The sequence below is a fragment of the Rhagoletis zephyria genome, unplaced genomic scaffold, assembly GCF_001687245.7.
Source record: "Rhagoletis zephyria isolate East Lansing unplaced genomic scaffold, Rhagoletis_zephyria_1.1 Rzeph_scaffold_12808, whole genome shotgun sequence".
In the NCBI taxonomy this organism is placed as follows: domain Eukaryota; kingdom Metazoa; phylum Arthropoda; class Insecta; order Diptera; family Tephritidae; genus Rhagoletis; species Rhagoletis zephyria.
The window spans coordinates 1-12,476 of NW_016169881.1; the positions used below are offsets into that span (position 1 = coordinate 1).

The 12,476-nt window shown below is 39.9% G+C and overlaps 1 protein-coding gene across 1 annotated transcript; it reads right to left on the reverse strand.

Annotated features, from left to right (window-relative positions):
- Window positions 1–5,639: 5,639 nt before the first annotated feature.
- LOC108377839 (organic cation transporter protein-like) lies at window positions 5,640–11,811 on the reverse strand. The gene is made up of 6 exons (XM_017634134.1): window positions 11,214–11,811; window positions 8,573–8,759; window positions 7,674–7,932; window positions 7,184–7,601; window positions 6,601–7,107; window positions 5,640–6,544 (listed from the first exon to the last, which is right to left on the reverse strand). The coding sequence occupies exons 1-6, from the start codon at window positions 11,354–11,356 to the stop codon at window positions 6,418–6,420; spliced, it is 1,641 nt and encodes a 546-aa protein (XP_017489623.1). The 5' UTR covers window positions 11,357–11,811; the 3' UTR covers window positions 5,640–6,417.
- Window positions 11,812–12,476: the final 665 nt, after the last annotated feature.

Consider the following 12,476-nt stretch of genomic DNA (forward strand, 5'->3'; position numbering starts at 1 on the left):
TCCCCTAAAGTTTGGCACGTTACTTCTGGGACACCCTGTATATATTTTTATATGTATGTATGTATGTATGCTTATTTGGTAAACTGCGTGTGACCGAAAATGTCTGGCACAAACAATATGGCGGCGCGGATAAACAACAGTGGAATTATTCCGAAGCTTCATAAATGTACCGCGTGATATAGGTCTTCTTCTTGTTTACCGCTGTAACCATCTAAGCGATTCTTGCCGAGGTCAACAACGGATGCTAGTATTTCTCTTCTGTGTTAACTGACACCTATTAGCAATGCCAAGTGTATCCAAATCTCCACTTGTCATTTCTATCGCATAGGAGGCCTTCCTCTTCCTCTGTTACCAGTATCGCGAGCCATTCGAACGGCATGACCAAGGTAGCGGAGGCGCTGTATTTTAATTCGCTGCAATATGTCAATTTCGTTGTAAAGCATAAAGACCCGTAAATCTTTCCGCAAAATCTTTCTCTCGAATACTTCAAGGGCCGCCTCATTGGGTGTTTTCCATGCTTCTGCCCCATATACCAGCACGAACATGATGAAAGACTAAAAGAGTTTGGTTTTCGAACATCGTGAGAGGACTCATTAAAAAAACGAAGCACTTGTTGGCAAGATTGATTATTCGTTTTTCGAATTTATAACTACCAACAGAGAGGGTGCCGAGTCCCGAATGCGCTTATTGATTTTGTGATGACAGATGATACTTTGTCTTGTCCTCGTTTACCACCACACCCATTCGCTTGGTTTCCTTATCCAACTTGGAAAAGGCAGAACAGACTTTGCAGTCGCCCTATTTGAAACCTCGTTTGGTAGCAAACGGCTCGGAGAGGTCTTTCCCAATTCTGACGGAGCTGGTGGTATTGTTGAAGGTCATTTTATACAGCCGTATCAGTTTTGCGGTCAGGACAAATTCAGACATCTCGACATATAAGCAACTCCTTTTAGTGCAGTCAAAAGCGGCTTTGAAGTCGACAAATATTTAGTTAGTGAGTGTCGATCCATTTCTTGCGGGTCTTTTCCAGAATTTGGCGTTTTGTGATTACCTGGTCGATGGTGGATTTGCCAGGTGTGAAGCCACATTTCTAAGGCCCCATCAGTTCGTTGGCGGTTGGTTTCAGTCTTTCACACAATACATTCGATAAGACCTTGTAACCTATGCTTAGAAGGCTCACCCCGCGGTAGTTGGCGCGAATGGCGGGGTCACCTTTCTTGTGGATTGGGGGGCAGTGCATACTTAAGTTGCAATTGGTGGGCATGCGTTTATCTGTCAATTTTCTTTATAAGACTTGATGCATGCACCTAGCGAAACTGCTATATATATTCTTAGTCGAGAGGATGCACATCGACATAGCGTAAGATAGCACTAAATATTAATATACGTACAGGGGACACAATAACAGGATGCTTTAAAATTAATTGTCAAATTAGAAATTTATTGTATTGCAAAATTGCAAAAAGGAAATGACTTTTTTCTCGCATAAAAATAAGTTTGTTATTATTTTATTTTTACAAGCTTTTTTTTAACTTGCTGTGTGTGTACATATGTCTGTTTGTTGGGGTCAAACCTGACAAGCGGGTTTTGGCAAACTTCCCGATGGGAAAGAGACTACAATATACTTCAAAAACCTGTATCTATGATCTGATTTGGTTTAACTTTATAATACTTGTATATTACTTACATGCTGTCGAGATATTTCGAAACCCCGTATTTATGGCTGGTTGGTAGAAAGCTTATTCAAAATTTTATTTTTTATTATGTTGTAATAATGGGCACGTTCAGAAGGCGCAACAGCTCAGTAACTGTTGCGATTGCACCTTCTGAACGCGTTGTTTTGTACTTCTGACCAACTGAACAGTTGCGTGTGAGATGATCGTAATATTTTCTGATCATTTGAGAAAACATGTTCTGTGTTTTTGAATTTGACAGCTAAAGTATCAAGCCCTTCAGAAGACGCATTACGATCACTGATTTTTTAAACAACGGTTGCGCTCAACTGCTGCGCCTTCTGACTCAAGCATTTATGTTTTTCCTTATACATACAAAACCAAGATCCATAAAGAGCGCCAATGCCTGTTCAGTAGTGTACTGCCTAGGCAATGCATTTGGTGGTGTAGGAATACTATTTTTTTACTCATGAGTCGCACTGGATTTGCTAACGCAATTGATCTATTAAGTTTTTAACATACTTAATAAATAGATAATATGTCCGAAAGATGATCCGTGGTGATGCTGTCAGTAGCATATGCCAGCTTGCTTTTTCTTATGAAGATCGAGCGTTGATCTACAGGTTTTGTTGATCTCTCTCTAGTTCAATTACTTGACATACGAAACTAATATTCGCTAGACAGTTTTCATTCGTATTTACAAAATCAATCGTACAACCAATGGCGGCTTGCCATTGTACTATGGTTTAAGGGATCTCCAGAACCTTGCGGGGAAGGTGCCTCTGCCCGGCTGGTTGATCTCCTCGGAAAGGCAAATGCAGCTGCCACATAAATTCGGTGTTGGATTTGTGTTAGGATGAAGGCTCCGTTGCCGAGAATTTTCGTTCAACCCGGTGGATGAGCATCTTCAACATTTCGCTCATTTGCGCCCACGTTCCGACGGAAGAGCAGGACTATGAACCCAAAGATATCCACTGTCGGAAAATTCAGCTTCCAATTTGAAACGTCCGATAACGGTCTGAAGCTTATTGGCTTCGCCGGATCCCGAAACATGGTAGTATGCAGTACTAGGTTCCAGCATTAAAAGATTAATCAAGCCACGTGTTTTGGACGTGCGCAAACTACGAGGGCCAATCGTTGACTCGGACTTCTATATTATTGCAGCCGAGATACACAACCGTCTCTGTGCAGCAAAAAATGGGCGTTTAACAACGCAAGGCAAGCTCAACATCGAAAAGCGCCATTCGATTCTCACACCTCGTCCCAGAGGGAACTATTCAACAAACCGACATATCCGATCAGTGGAACAACATTTTCCACTCATAACATTTGATTTCGAAACCAGAGCGCACTCCTGTAAGAACAACCATTGCGACCTAGCAGAGTTGTGAAAAATGCATTAATTTTTGTAATGCATTAATGGTATTTAAAGCAATAATGTTAATGTAAAAAATGAATGCATTAAATTATGAAATTTAATGCAAATGAATATTTCAATGCATTAATTCGGAAAAATGTAATGCTAATGAATTATTTTTTTCATTAAATTATCCAAGCTAATGCTAATGAAACAATTGTAATGCACTAAAATGTTTAATACTTTTGCTCGTTTGCATTATTTAAAACCATTAATTTTTTTTTCTGATGAAATATAAATAACCTCTTTTGGAAAGACTTGGAATAATTACTAATAATTTTTTCAGCTTCATTATATTATGTGTATTTCTAGAAAAATTCTTCTAAACATTGTTAGATGTTTTATGAAAATAAAAGCCAATGTGCATGCAACTCAGAGTGTTTTTGTAGATTTTTATGTTGATTGTTGATGCATACCGATTACATACATTATGAGACAAAAACGGACAGATAGCCAATTTCGCAGCGCATGTACACGACTGAGGACCTACTCTGACCTAAATTAATCAATAAGACGCTTTTTAGTTCCATTAGACAATGTGTTTTTACATATTTAACGGCATTTAAGCCAGCCTTAACGTCCGTCACTATAATTTTTGACCTTAAAATTTTACCCTCACCATCAGCAAAGAATTTTTACTTCAAAATAAAAGTAGTTAATGGGTGTTTAATGCTTGTTATAATTTCAATGCAATAAATTATTGCAATAGCATTCATTTAGACATTTTAATGTTAATACAAAAAAATCATTAGCATTATTTCTTTGGAATTAATGCATTGAAATTTTCATTTACATTAAATATCAAAAATTAATGCATTAATTTTTTCCATTTACATTAAAATGCTATGCATGAAAAAATTTAATGCATTTTTCACAACTCTGCGACCAAGTGTGCATACTTAAACTATGGATGGTACCCTTTTGTAGGGCATTCGCACGAGACGATTTTACAGGCAACAAAAGTTGAATGAGAAGTTGAAAATGAAAAAGTTGCTATCCCTATTCAGACGGGGCGATTTTCGATTCAACACGAATTCTTATTTACATTATTTAAAATGAATTTAAATCGCAAAATTTTATCAATTGGCGTAAATTTGGTAAGCCAAGCGTTGGTAGAAGTGCTTTTAGCGAAGCTGAAAGATAAAATTTAAGTAAAAAAGTAAAAAGCAAAGTTGGCTGGCGACCAAATTTGTTGAAAGCGATTAGTTGAAAGGCCGTTCGGACGAGGCGATTTTTGCTTTCAACTAAAAGTTGTCTAAAAAATCGCCTCGTGCGAAAGCCCTATTCCACCCTATTAAGTGAGTGGTAGCAGCACTTAAATTTGTGGAGCAGACTAACCCAAACCCACAGCCGATGATGCTGAATCGATGTCCCATCGCCTGACTATGATGAGGTACGAATAGCAATTACGCGGCTGAAATCTAACAAAGCTGCTGAAGCTGACGGCCTGCCAGCTGAGCTATTAAGGTACGGCGGCGTGGAGTTAATAAGATGCACGCATTAAATATTTTACAGAATATAGCCAGATGAACGTAAGTATATCTGACAACTGGAATTTAACAAAAGCGACGCCGCCATATGGGGAAGGCGGTCTTATCGGGTGCATTGTGCAAAAGATTGAAGCCGAGTGAACGAACCGATTTTGCCTTACCAATGAAACCTTTCCAAAAACTAAAAACCATTCAGGCATTCATCATGCACGAAAAGGAGTTGCCTATACGTCGCTATGTCTGAATTTGGTATTCCCGCGAAACTGTCTGTGTAAAATAACGTTGAGCAATAGCACCAGCTCCATCAGAATTTGGAGGACCTCTTCAAGCCCATCAATACCAAACATGATTTCATAAAGGTGCGTGTTTTCTTTAATCTGATGTTGGATAAGAGCTGCAGAACTGCACCGCTCGGGAATTTTTTTTTGACCAATTAGAAACACTATTTTCATTGTCGATTGCATCGGCTCACTTACTGTTGGCAAAAGCTTGCTGGATACTAATATAGCCAAGTCATCAGCGTAGACAACTACCTTCGTTCTCCTTACGTAAAAGCTTTCTAATAGTTCATTTATAACCAAGATACAAGTAACGGGCGATACCACCTCTCCCTGTGGAGTGTATCTTCTTAATTTTATCACGATGCTTGTGCCTGCAGCTGCGCCAATTACTCTGTTTTTGAGCATCGACTCGATCCATGCTACCACAAACTGCTGGATATAGTTGTTGCTTCCGTCCTGACGTTGCTCAATGTACATGAAGCTGGCTAGGCTATAATTCCTATATTCCATAGACTTTTCCTTGCTACCGACCAATTCATGGAGGGCGCTTTTGACTGATCTAAGATTATGGTGGCGAACCTACTGACCTCGACGCCGAAATTTGTTACCAGGGCCAGACAGGAAGTTTTGACATCACCTTTAGCAAGATTTCGTGTAGCTCCCCGATCACAAAATGTTCGGTCCTGTCAGAGCCCTCCTTGTCCGACAACAGAATTATTCGGTTTACGATAGGGCTAAGGAAGGTCTCCTGAAGGGAGTGAACATGTGGAAGGGTATTATAATGTACGTAACTCCAGTGTCCCGAAATTAACCCAATCGGTAAGGGCAAAACCGTCTGGTGATTTTGGCAACCCTTGGCGCTAAGAAAAAGGATGCATAGGCTCATCACTAAGGTCAAACGCACAGGGCAATGGGACGAGCACTCGGCTTGTCTGATAGAGTACAATAAGAAGATTAGAAAGGCCAAAATAAACAGTTTTAGAACGTTCTGAGAGGGTCGTCCATCTACCTCTGAAGTAACTAGACAAGGGATTGAGACACAAAGCGGTGCCTATACAGTGCGAGAAGAGGGAAGGGCCTTTGCCTTGCTTTCCGCTCATTTTCCGGATGCCACTCCCGTTGAAAAGGTACTGAGATTTGAGAGTACAGACCTTCTCCAAGAGACTGGGCGATGGCATAGGTGACATTCACTCGGTTATCGGTCTCTGTGCTGTATCTATTCTAGGGATACGAATACTATAATGCAATCGGTGTTTGAAAAGTCTTTGCGATAAGAACACTTATTGGCTTAAGTAAAATCGTTTTTTGAGAAGTGATTTAGCTTTCCCGTTTCAAGAATAAATATCACACTGAGCTCCATCCAAGATTAGTGTATATACCGATCTTGCAAGCATCTTGTAAACAAGCTCGATAGATGGGGTACTAAGCCCAAGTGTTTGCAACATGTCTGGTATGAGACTTAAGCTAAATCCGTAATTTAAAATATTTTGGTTCCACTAATTTAATATCGTTGTTAAAAAAATAAATTAATCTATTTATATTACAAAAATTTTCATCTAATGAGTATTCGAATTTTCGATAACAACCGTCTTATCTTTTCGGCTTCTATCAAAACATGGGAAATAGTACCAACGCTGATGTCTTGCAAATTCTTCGCCATCCTTTAGCGTTTCTGGTAGTTTCCTAAAAATATAAATATACTTAAAAAAATGAAAAAGGTTAAGCACTATTTCACTTACTGATTTAACGTCTCCGGCAAGGCCAAACACAGCAGAGCCCCACACATCATAACCGCGGCAATGACAATCGAGGGCAGCGGCTTGTAGTAGTGACCCAAATAAATGATATACGAACTGAGCGAGGCGAAGCCATAGCCGATCACATGGATATTAGCCAAGCCACGGCCACGCACAGTTGTTGGTATGAATTCCGCTGCATATTGCGCTTCCGCATCATAACTCACAATCACGCCATAACGACCCAGAGAAACCATGATCGCCAACAGAACAGCGTTCTGTTCACGATCGAGGAAAGCGATCAAGAAACCAGTTATTGTAACAATAATTGCGCTAACAAAGAGCGAGCCGAAAGCCATGCCCTTACGACCAATACGATTTTGAAGTAGTATTATCGTGAAACCGCCAGGTATGTAGGCAATTGAGGTGAGCGAGAAGAGCAGAAAGGGTGATGAGCCCAAGCCTTCCATATTGCGGCTGATCACGTCGAAGGCGATGGTAATGATGACGCTGTGACATGAATATATTTAAGAAGAGCTTCTTACTTTAAAAAAATTTTATGTTGTTTTTTTTTTTTTTTACTTACGATTTTATCAACATTATTGTGGTGAATTTGCGCAGGCGCGGTGTGCGGAACATACCCCAAAAAGTGTCTTTATTCTTATTCAATTTGGTTTCCTCTGCCATTTTTTGCTCATAATATGTTCTGAATTGCGTGAATACGTCTTCCTCAACCACGCGACGATTAAATTTGGCCACGCGCTTTAAACAACTCACAGCGCGATCGTAGCGTTCTGTTGCTATAAGCCATTGCGCGCTCTCACAGATGAAGATCGGATAGATGAGCACAATGAGTGCAGGCAACGAAGCCACGTAGAGGTAATAACGCCAGCTGCCCACCCAAATGGCATACCAGGGTGACAGTATCAAGCCGAAGCAATAGAAAATGGCCGTTATGATGTTGAGACCGAATGTGCGCTTTTGCGGACTTAAGTACTCGAAAACTGTGTGTAAGATAAGTAAGTAAACTTATTTATCATACTATGTGCTTGAAAATAATATTCCACTCTACTCACCCATTATGTACATGAGATAGAAAACGGTATCCGTTGACAGTCCGGAAAAAAATCGGAATAGCGCAAAGGCTGGCAGTGCAGTGACAAAGGAAGTCAAGAAATCACCCAAAGCGCCGGTTAGTGTAGTGCAGATCAACGCTGGTAAGCGACCAATTCTATCAGCGAGAAAGCCGAAAAATATAGTGCCAATGATGGAGCCAACAAAGAAAAACGATTGTCCCACAGCAGCTTGGAATGCATCGTCACATACCCATTTGAGCTGAAAATGTAGCAGTTATTCGGTGGACATTATTATCGATGGCATGCTATGAGCAGCGATATTAATCGCGAAAGGTCCATTCAATAACTTTTCCAGTAAGTATTTGCAGCGAGAGCGTAAAAGAAAAATAGAGGGTGTTTAAGAGAGCACGCCATTTTGACTTTTTCTGGCGGTTAAGTTTGTATTTTCTTTTGTAATTGGGAATAGTTTCCATCGTCATAAAAATGGAAAAATATGGATACATTAGATTTAAATGGTTCTTTAATATTTTCATTTCACTAATTATGTTCAACCTCACTCTCATAACTCTCGGGCTGTTACGCTCTCACTTCGCTCTCTCTCTTGCAAGTTTTTTAGGTTTTTGAATACATTTCCAGTAAAAACTTGCAAGTATTAGTAACAATTCGTAAACTTTTTTTTTATATTGAATGTACCTGTATATTGCGCACCACTATTTATACAGGGTGGCGTTTTGTAAATTGCGTTGGTCATTTAATAAATAATTTTTAAAGCATATTTATAGGCTTTGACGTCTATATGAGATCGTGCGAATACAATGTAGCTAATCAAATTCACTCTTCGCTTAATAAATTGGATCTTATCTTATCGTAAACAAATTTAGATAATTTTTAGTGCTTACATCTGTTGTAATGCTGCGGTAATCGCTTTCGTAGTCGTATATCCACTCTCTGCAGTTTCCCACCGCCGAGACCACCGGCTGATCGTCGATGATATCCTCCAGGAGGGTGCATTGCGGATTTGCTGTTTGCCCATAAATGCTACGTATGTATGATATGCTGGCATTTGCTAATTTTTCGTGATAGCACCTGCATTTAGATAACAATTATTTTAGTTCTTCAAGTGCATAGTCGTAATGTAATATAAAGTGATAGGTAGATAATAAATAAAGATATGCCCTGCGACTTAGCCGATCCGACGCGCTGCTTTTGACGCACCGCTGCACTTACCGTATCTTCCGTGGGAAAGTCTGAAAGGCCAGCTACAGACTAAAAAGAAACGGATGTTGGAATAACACTGAGTGGGCGAGGAGAAAATTGCTGGCGGCAGAGATTCCAGCACTTTCGTCTTTTCAATATCAAAGGATAGTACGCCACCATTACCTTAGTTGAATGCTGGTTAAATTTCAGCACTGACACCGGACTCACACATTGTTGAATCCTCGTTGATAGCTCCAAAACTGACTCTGGGTCAGGATCTGGGGTCTTTATCCAAGATAATTGCGAGTAGCTTCACTTTTCTCTAGCGGTATATATTTTGATCTTCCAGGCTGAGGTATTTGCAATCCTCAAGGCCATGGACTACGTGGTAGAAAATTGGTTGAGGTGCAGGTGTTTGCGTATCTGCAGTGACAGCTAAGCTGCACTTAAGGTCATTTGTGAGGTCACTCGGGAGTACCTGGCAATCAGACATCTGCCCACTTGGCCAGAGTTGGCTGCTCAGAACAGGCATTCCTCGGTCCGGAACCAGTTATAGCACTCTCACATTTGGCCATCGATGACGAATACTTTGCTCAGCAATGATTGGGAGGCATCGAGGGGCTGCAGGTGCCCAAAATTAATGTTGCCTCCAGTCTCAGAAGGCCTATTTAGTTTTTTGGTCTCATTGAGCAGACGAGACAACAGACAACTTGATGGACTGCTGACCAGTCACTTTATGTGGCACAAATACTTAACTCTGATAGGCGTACAAAATGTAGGTGCTGTTTTCTGCACGCATTGTTTTGTGCCTGGTTTCGTCAAAAAAAGAAGAACGGAAGAATGCTCTCTAGCATTTACAAAACTTCATCGAGTCCTTCATTCCCCAGAAAATTTAGAAAAGCTTTGGGAGATAGAGAGTGTCTGTGCTTTTTCTTGGACACATTGAAGTCCCTTCACCAGACCACTAGTTTATGCAGGTTGCCTCTTAGTCTACAGCGTCTGGATACTCCAAAACCCTTGAAAGTTCCTATTTCGTTCCTGATTACATGAACCTTTGCCACTTCGAATTGGCTCCAAGTAGCTTTTTCTCTACGCCCATTCCCACAAGTAATGATTAAGTGGCTGGAGTATATCAGGCAGAATACTCGGGATTTGTGATTGGTTCGCGGCGTCGTTTGAGTAATGGTTTCCGTCTAAAATCCCATTGTACCACACTTGTACCAGTGTAGGACCATCGCAATCTAACTTAATTTACCTATGCAAGTATATGTCAGGGTTTAAAACTTCAGCCTGTTATGTTAAGTTCGGTAAGCCATTAGCCAGCTAATGACTAAGTACCAAGAGCAATGTTAGAGCGCATCACAGTCCTCTAGTTCACACCTTCTGCGCCTTCTGGGTCATGGACAGCTCCCGTTAAATCGCTTGGGGGGAGTTCCGCACTAACTCTATCAGCATAGTTTCCGATAGAGCGCCCCTACCAGTATGAGCAACTGCAGAGCTGCCCCGCACTCCGCGATTACACGCCTTTATAGCAGCCTGACTGTCGAAACAGAGATTCACCTGTTTAGTTGCAAGGTTGCTGCTCAATACTTTCGTCTGGAAAATTATGCAGTGGTACGGCAGCTATAGAATTTGAAACCAAGGTGCGCCCGCCCCTTATCCTTTATATAGACATTCACCGAACCAGCACTTCTCATGCCGCCACGTCAGCTTTCGACCTGTATAGTGGCTTCGAAGTTCTTCTTCAAGTGCAGATCCGGGATTATGTTGTCAATCCGTCCGAATAAAGTTAGCGCTATATTACTGTGTCCGTAGGACTTGCCCACAATCCACGCCGTAGCATAAAGCCTGGCAGCAGTTTTTGTTGCTACTTTTCTTGGCCGATAGGTCAGCTAGAAAGAGATGCAACGAGGTGTAAAGTGCTGCCCTTTGTGCATTTTCACAAAAAAATTATAGACCAGCATAGGCATGGTATTTAAGTAGGAGGGTCGTTTAACATGTCAGCGACTTTTTGAACTCCACGTCGAGTAATTTCAATCGCAGCACTACTCCTATAAACTCATACCATTAAATAGACTCCGGTCAAATCAGACACACTCGGGCCATGTATTTGTGCAGCCGTTATGACATGAGTTTATAAGCGGGGCCGCTAACCTTTTATTCCGATTTTGGAATGAAAAGGTCATCACTGACTTATCTGGACTGCCTTCATACTTTGCATTGACATACTTTTTCAAAATCCTCTCGCTTAGTGAAATTTTCGAGGATCAGTTGGCATGGCTTCTTCTTCTCTATTCATTCTTCATATGAAAGGCAATTTTTTCTACTAAATATATAACTCACCAATGCTCTGGCGTAAAACTAATTAAAGTTTGTGCAAAATAATGCATCGATGATAGAATATTTGTACAGCCATATAACAGCAATAACACGAACTGATAGCGCCCATAATTGCCGCATTTCTCCAATACTGTGTCGAAGTCCATTTTGCCAATTATCAATTAGAGATTTTAAAATTTTATTTTACAATATTTTCGTATGCTGTGTGAGCTCCGACTATTGCGACTCTACCCATTGCCACGCCAAAACCTTTTGGTAATTGCTGCGAAGCCGGTTTTCTATTTCAATTATAATATTCTAACCGTACTGTAAATCCTTGAATAAATAGAGCGTTTCATTGTGCCACACCGAAAATAAACGGTAGGATTTAGCGATTTGCTTATGCGCTTTATTGCATTTTGGAATTATCTGGCTGTATAACTAAGTTGTAAGTACATTAGGGTGGAACGGAAACGAAACAAAAAAATGCGTTTCGCATTCTAATAGCGGTGGATCATTCTTTTTGGGCGTCAAAGGCATACTCGTAAAATTTTTAGCTATCGGTTAATATTTAGATATTTTCTGCCTAGTTCTTTTGATGGGAATTTTTAGATTTTTGTAAATTCTAAACACATAACTTAATTGATCGAAATCGTCTTTAGAAAAATTTTAGTTATGCAGTCTTGTAGGCCATAAAATTTTAGAATAACAATGTGCAAGTTTGAAAACTTATAGTTTATTTCCACCTAACCGTATGCAGTTTATGTATATTAGAAAAACCAGGAAGGAGGTAGTTGGCCATAACAAAAACAAGCAGATGAACGGAAAAAAGCAAAAATTAAGAAATAAACCTTGCCGATCACTTCTTGTTCAATTACCCTTGATTTAAAAAATTATTTTGTTAAAAAATTGACAAAAATCAGCGGTATTTTGCATTTACTTTAAACTGCATACCCAGAATTTTTCTAAAAATGATTTTGATAAATTACGTTGATTATTTAGAATTTACAAAAATTTCAAAACTTCAATGAAACTATCAACATGAAAAGGGAGAGGTAGGAAGTATTAGCCGGTTACTAAAAAAACATACTTGGGATATTTTTCTGTCGTCCAAAGGCGACGGTGCGCCGTTCTTAAAATTTGGAAAACCAAAATTTTTTGTTTCCGTTCCACCTTAAGTGCATACATATGTACATATGTATTTGGATTTGTGTAGGTAAATATTTGTATGCGAGTGCTTAAAAATTGCACTTTTATAATTTCAAAACAATTTCAGCTTGTTATAAA